Source organism: Pipistrellus kuhlii, unplaced genomic scaffold (assembly GCF_014108245.1).
Source record: "Pipistrellus kuhlii isolate mPipKuh1 unplaced genomic scaffold, mPipKuh1.p scaffold_m20_p_9, whole genome shotgun sequence".
NCBI classification, from domain to species: Eukaryota; Metazoa; Chordata; class Mammalia; order Chiroptera; family Vespertilionidae; genus Pipistrellus; species Pipistrellus kuhlii.
In genome coordinates, this window is record NW_023425595.1 from 21058850 (window position 1) to 21065254 (window position 6405).

The 6405-nt window shown below is 57.6% G+C and overlaps 1 protein-coding gene across 2 annotated transcripts in view; it reads left to right on the forward strand.

Annotated features, from left to right (window-relative positions):
- Positions 1–5836, forward strand: part of PTPN5 (protein tyrosine phosphatase non-receptor type 5) — a 47845-nt gene extending 42009 nt beyond the window's left edge. For both annotated transcript variants that reach the window (XM_036427144.2, XM_036427145.2), the window contains exons 9-14: positions 1362–1441; positions 1623–1760; positions 2284–2394; positions 3967–4127; positions 4224–4337; positions 4751–5836. In XM_036427144.2, coding sequence (XP_036283037.1) covers positions 1362–1441; positions 1623–1760; positions 2284–2394; positions 3967–4127; positions 4224–4337; positions 4751–4844 — 698 coding nt within the window. In that variant the 3' untranslated portion in view covers positions 4845–5836. The remainder of the gene's footprint in view (positions 1–1361; positions 1442–1622; positions 1761–2283; positions 2395–3966; positions 4128–4223; positions 4338–4750) is intronic.
- Positions 5837–6405: the final 569 nt, after the last annotated feature.

Genomic DNA, 6405 nt, shown 5'->3' on the forward strand with positions numbered 1-6405 from the left:
ACCCTGCTCTTCTCCACTCCGGACACCCTGCTACGCCTCTGTCCACAGAGCTGCCCCTTCCCTACCTGCTCCTACCCCCAAATCACCCGCCAAAGCCTCAGACACTGCAGCTGAGGCATCTCCTGCTGCTTGGCATCCTTCTTTTCACCTGTCAACCATGGCAGCCCGTGTAACGACGGCGGTAACACCGGCAGCAACTTCTACTGCCTGGTGTTTTCTGCATGCTGGGCTAAGCTACTGGTCTGAGGACTCCTTTATCCTCTACAAGGGTAGTAAGGCTGCGATGAAAAGGATGCCCCAGTTTGCAGATAGGGCACAGGGAGCTTACATACATGGCCCACGCTGGTACAGCTAATAAGAGGCAGGATTTGAACCCAGGTTGTCTGGCTCAGTGGTGCAGACTCTTAACCGTTCCCCGTGCTGTGCACACCTGAATTACCTTAGTCCAGGAGAGAAACCGAGGCCCAGAGAAAAGACCGTGAGCTGGTGACAGAGCTAGACCACAGCCAGGACCTGGGGCCCCAGCCAGCTCCCTGCCCACCCCACTCACGTCTCCACCTCAGTCCCAGCCTCCGCAGGCTGACAGAGCTGGCAGTGTAGGGAGGCGCTAGCGGGACTAAAACAGATTCTACCCCAGGAAGAAGAGCAGGATGTTATGCGATTTGACATGTGACTGGATTGAAAGGGGGAGGAGGGGAACTAACCCATTGTGCACACGTGTCTGCTGGGGTGACCCTAGTCTCAGCTCAGATGTGGAAGGTTTTACTCCTCTTATTCCAGTAGTCTTCCTCAGCTTTCATCCCCCAAGTCTGAACAGCCCTTGGTAGCTATAAAGCACTTTACTTAGCACATTCACGGCTGTTTTCTCCTCTGTCTCCCCAACAAACCTAGGAAGTCTGTATCTTTACCCCCATATTACAGAGAGGAAAACTGAGGCTTAGAAAGGCCACGTGCTTTACAAGCATACTCAGCACGTTGTGAGAGTCTATATTCAAACTCTCGCTACCTCCGCTGTCCAGCATGTGTGCCCCAGATAACTCCTTTCTCTGCTTAGCTTTCTTCTCCCTAGAACGTTAGGCACAGTGAATCCAGGGCAGCTGCAGGGGCAGGGGCAAGGGGCCGGCATGGATGCCATGGAGGTAGAGACCCAGGACCTCACACTCCACCTTCCTCTTCAGCCTGGGCCTTGCCTGCCTCACTGGGCTGTGCGGGAAGGGTGAATGTTTTGCTACCAGGCAGGGGGAGGAGGAACTTAGAGTCTCAGAAGAAATGTGGGTTCCCTGAATGGGCCAGGTCAGGTGGGCCCTGCCCAGGGGGACTGCACACATCCAATCCCGCCTCACCTGTCTCTCCCACCCCAGACCCTCACAGCAGAGTGTGTCTGACTTCACCAGATCCTGATGACCCTCTGAGTTCCTATATCAACGCCAACTACATCCGGGTATGTAGCCTCATCCTAACACCCTTTCCCTGAAAAAGGAGGCCCAAGCTGGTGGGACCCATCCTCCAGGTTGTCCCTCAGCCAGTGCACTGCTGCCAGCCCCGGGAAGAGCATGAACACGGGGGCTGGGCCCCAGGAACGTTGCCTCTGACCCTGACAGCCTGGACTTGGCTGGCCACAGGGCTACGGTGGGGAGGAGAAGGTGTACATTGCCACTCAGGGACCCATCGTCAGCACGGTTGGCGACTTCTGGCACATGGTGTGGCAGGAGCACACACCCATCATTGTCATGATCACCAACATCGAGGAGATGAACGAGGTAGGCGCCCCTGCACCATCCCCAGGCGTCTGCAGCTTCGTGCCGTAAGCCTCTTGCTTCCATAGTCTTACAACAATCTTGTGAGGTTGGTAGGGCTCCCTCCACAGTCAAGGTGAGGAAGTAGGAGGCTCAGCGAGGTTAAGTCACTTGCTCAGAGCCACACCAGCAGTCAGAGGCAGAGTCTGGAGCTGGCTTCTCTACCTCCAGTGCCCCGGATCTTAAGCAGAATGCTCTGCTGCCTCCTAGGCTGCCAGGGCTGACGCAAGCTACTTCCATACTCCAAACAGCCCATTTAACTGACCCGCTAGGAAAGTCCTTCAAGATGGATATGACTCCCATTTTCCACATAAGGCAACTGAGGCTCAGAAACAGGAGGTAACCTAAAGGTTATGAGGCTGAGTTTTGAACCCAGTACTGTCGAACTGCAAACCTATGGCCACCTTATCTCTCTCCTGGCTGGCCCTGGCGGGAGAGCATGGTTGGGAAACTGGGAGTGGATCGCAGCCTGATGTTGGCCCTACAGAAGTGCACCGAGTACTGGCCGGAGGAGCAGGTGGTCTATGATGGTGTGGAGATCACCGTGCGGGAAGTCATCCACACGGAGGATTACCGGCTGCGACTCATCTCCCTCAGGGTGAGGCCTGGGGCGGGGCTGCTGGGGGGCAAGGGCTTTGTTGAGGATGCCACAGAACAGGGTCCCACAGTCCACTCTAGCCGAAATCAAGTCCTGTGTCTCCCAGGAATTACTTGTGAGCAAGGGATAAGGAGGAGCTGAATGGACCCCGGGGGGACAGAAGCAGGACCAAACCTGTCGCATGTTATGCCTTTGGGCTTTGTGTGTCTACTCAGTTATTCTTTTCTTTTTTTTTTAATATATTTTATTGATTTTACACAGAGAGGAATTGAGAGGGACAGAGAGTTAGAAACATTGATGAGAGAGAATCATTGATCAGCTGCCTCTTGCACACCCCCTACTGGGGATGTGCCCACAACCAAGGTACATGCCCTTGACCAGAATCGAACCTGGGACCTTTCAGTCTGCAGGCTGACGCTCTATCTACTGAGCCAAACCGGTACTGGCTACACAGTTATTCTTAATGCCTCCAGCTCTGCTTCACATGCACCCAAATCCAGGACCGTCTGGGCAAGGGGTCTCCTGCTGCCTTCAGCACTGTCCTTATAACTGAAAGACCATGGTGACTTTCAAGATCCCTGCTCAAAGCACCCTCCCTTCACCTGGGATACAGGCCTTCCGGCCTGTAGTACCCAATCTGTCCACCAGAGGGTAGACACTCCTTGCTGCATTTGGGTTGCAGGAGGAAGTTGTGACTAAAAAAAAAAAAAAATAGTGAGGGGGAGGGGGGCACGGAAAGACACAAAATATGAGCAATAGGAAACAGCCCAGAAGAGTGGGGGAAAGTTTCCTCCCACCCTGAAGTTGTGCTTCTTTCAGGAGCAGCATAAGAGAACAGGCTGTTCATTTGGAGTCAGGAGGATCAGTGGGATCTCTCTTTAAGAAATGATAGAGCCCCAAAGACTGGAAGCGGGGAGCCAGGCACCAGGAAGCTGATAGATTGGGAAGTCCAGTGATGCTGACAGTCACAAGGTCCTCTCAAAGCCTGAGATCTGTTCCTCTGAGCGGCCCCTCTCCGTTGGAGAGGATGCTCCCGGAGGGCAGTGCCCACCTGAACAGCTCTGAGATGCAAGGCTGGCTGGAGGGCAGGAAGGGCCAAGAAGGGGTGGGGAACAGAGGCTGTCGGAGCTTTCCCAGCCAGATGGCCCAGGGCCCAAGGAACCAGCTTCCTGTTTCCCCAGAAGGAGAGGTGGAGGGGGAGTCAGACCAAGCACAGAAAGGCCAGAGGAAGGTCCCCAGGGTCTGGTTATGTGGCACAGGGATGACTGGGCTGTTGGTTAAAATAAGAAACTGGGAGGCAGGAATGAACTGGAGAAGGGACTCTTTGCCTCGCTTGGATGATGTGTGAGGACCAATGCTGATTCCGCTGGCCAGCCGCCACTACCCACGCTGGCTTTGGGTCTCTGTCTGGTGCCCCTGGGCCATGTGGTGTCTATGCCAGAGGCCAGAGGCCCCACTCCCTGTGTCCTCTTCCCCCTGTGTTCTCCCTCCTCCCACCCCATTCCCGTCTCTGTGCTTTATGGGCTCACAGAGCTCACGTGTCTGTGGGGTGGGCCTCTGTCTCCCGGACAGAGCGGGACGGAAGAGCGAGGTCTGAAGCATTACTGGTTTACGTCCTGGCCCGACCAGAAGACCCCAGACCGGGCGCCCCCGCTCCTGCACCTGGTGCGGGAGGTGGAGGAGGCTGCCCAGCAGGAGGGGCCCCGCTGCGCCCCCATCATCGTCCACTGCAGGTGGGTCCTCCCAGCCACCCGCCAGGGCAGGGCAGCCCACCCACCCACCCACCCCTGCTGCCCCGCCCTTCACCCACCCATCCCCTCGGCCCCCAGCGCAGGGATCGGGAGGACCGGCTGCTTCATTGCCACCAGCATCTGCTGCCAGCAGCTGCGGCAGGAGGGTGTGGTGGACATCCTGAAGACCACGTGCCAGCTCCGTCAGGACAGGTCAGCCCACGGGCGGGGTGGGGCATGTGGAGAGAGACCAACTGTGCTCGGGGCGAGGGGCAGGAGGGCACACTGGGTACGGACTGGCTGCTGGCTGAAGGGGTAGGGAAGTCGGATAAGTGGAGGGGCTGGATCTGGACAGGCGGTGCTGGATGAAGAGGGGAGAGGAACAGCGGGTGGCCAGGACAGGCTGGGAGCAGGTGGGAGTGCCATCTCTGTCCCTGCTGCCTGCACCGGAGCTGGGAGGGACAGGGAAGCGCTGAGGGGATCTCCTGGCCTGGCTAGGGTTGGCCTCTCCAGCCTCCACAAAAACAAGGCCCCTGGTGCGTGATGGGTCCTCCGTGGGTTTGGGGGTACCTCCCACAGCCCATCCCTCCACAACCCCCTCCCCACCATGCATCTCTGCCGGGCAGGGGCGGCATGATCCAGACATGCGAGCAGTACCAGTTTGTGCATCACGTCATGAGCCTGTATGAGAAGCAGCTGTCCCGCCAGTCCCCAGAGTGACCTCTCTGCTCCCCTGGGGTCCTCCTGGCACCACCCAGCCTGAGGCTGGGCCCTTACCCCAGCCTCACCCCCAGGGCCCAGCCTCAGGTCCTGGCCTGCTCCCTGCCCTGCCCCTCCTGCTTCCCTCTCTCCAGCTGGCCCTTGCCCCCAACATAGCAATTCCTACTGTATATATTGGGGAGTGGGGCAGGGTGGGGGAGGGACGTGCCAGGCCAGGCCTGGGGCTCCAGGACCCGACCCACACCACGCCGACCTGGGGCCTCAGTTTTAACCATGGTTCCATTGCTACTTGATCCAAAATGTTTGTGCTGCATTCCACGTGTCCCGAACAGCGTGTTCTGTCTGTCCATCCATCTCTGCTGTCTGTACCGGACACTGTGTCTCCTCAGCCTAGGATAGGGGTCATGAGCTCCAGCCCCTAAGCAGCCCAGGCAGAGGTGCCTGGCTTGGCCCCCACCCTGCTTCTCCCAACAGACAGATTGCGTTTCACCCTCAGTTATTGGGATCGGGGTGGGGAGGAGGGCCGGAGGGCCTGGAGGTCAGGTGTGGGAAGCTCCTGGGTGGCCTCTGGGTGTCACAGGTCCTCAGGAGGCAGTGACCCGCCTGCGAGGCGTTGGGGAGGAAGGGGCAGATGGGGCTGTGCACCCGGAGGACGAGGGCCCTGGTGGGGGTGGGAGGGAGAGGGGGAGCTCCGAGGGCGGGTTGGGAACTCGCCCCAGATCCGTGGGAAACATTTTCCGGTGTCACCGTGGGAAGCCTTCCCAGGAGTCTTGCTGCGTGCAGCTCTGCGTGTGTTCCTGTGTCCACGCGTGTGTTGAGAGCCCATCAGCGGGGTATGCATGACTCTTCGGCAACATGTGTTATCTTGGAGCCACGTGTTTTTATTGCTGACTTTAAATATTTATTCCACGGCAGACAGAGACATTTGGTGTCTTTTTATAATTTGCTCGTGGTCATTGAATAGAGCAATAAACAGAGCATTTTGAGCAAAACTAGCCTCCTGGGTCTGTGATTGCCTCTCCCATCCACTCCCTGCCTCCTAGTACTGGTCATCTCCCCCTTCTCCTCCTCCTCCTCCTCCTCCTCCTCCTCCTCCTCCTCCTCCTCCTCTTTCTTCTCCTCCTCCTCCTCTTCCGTGTGTGTGTGTGTGTGTGTGTGTGTGTGTGTCCCCATCTCCCAACAATCCCTTGTGGAGATTGGGAGTATGGAGAGAATCCAGATCTGCAAAGCCAAAGAAGTCCATTGGACAGGATTCTCACACACCCTCACCCTGATCCAGCCAGAAGCCCTGGGACAGGGAAAGCCTCAAGAACAGGTGTGGCAGGCATCTACAGAAGGCAACGCGGCTGGCCAGGCACCAGTTCCAGCACATGGGCCTGAAGAGCCAAGGCTAGGTGGAGGACTTTCAGGTCGCCACCCCAGCCCCTCCCTGCTGGCCAGCACACTTATCCCATGCTAACCCTATAGGTCCCAACAGCAGCTGCAACCGGTAATTTCCCTTTCAAGGCCTGGACTTGAGAGTCACCCCTCCCAGTGGGCCTGGGGAATCTGCCCGTGGGCT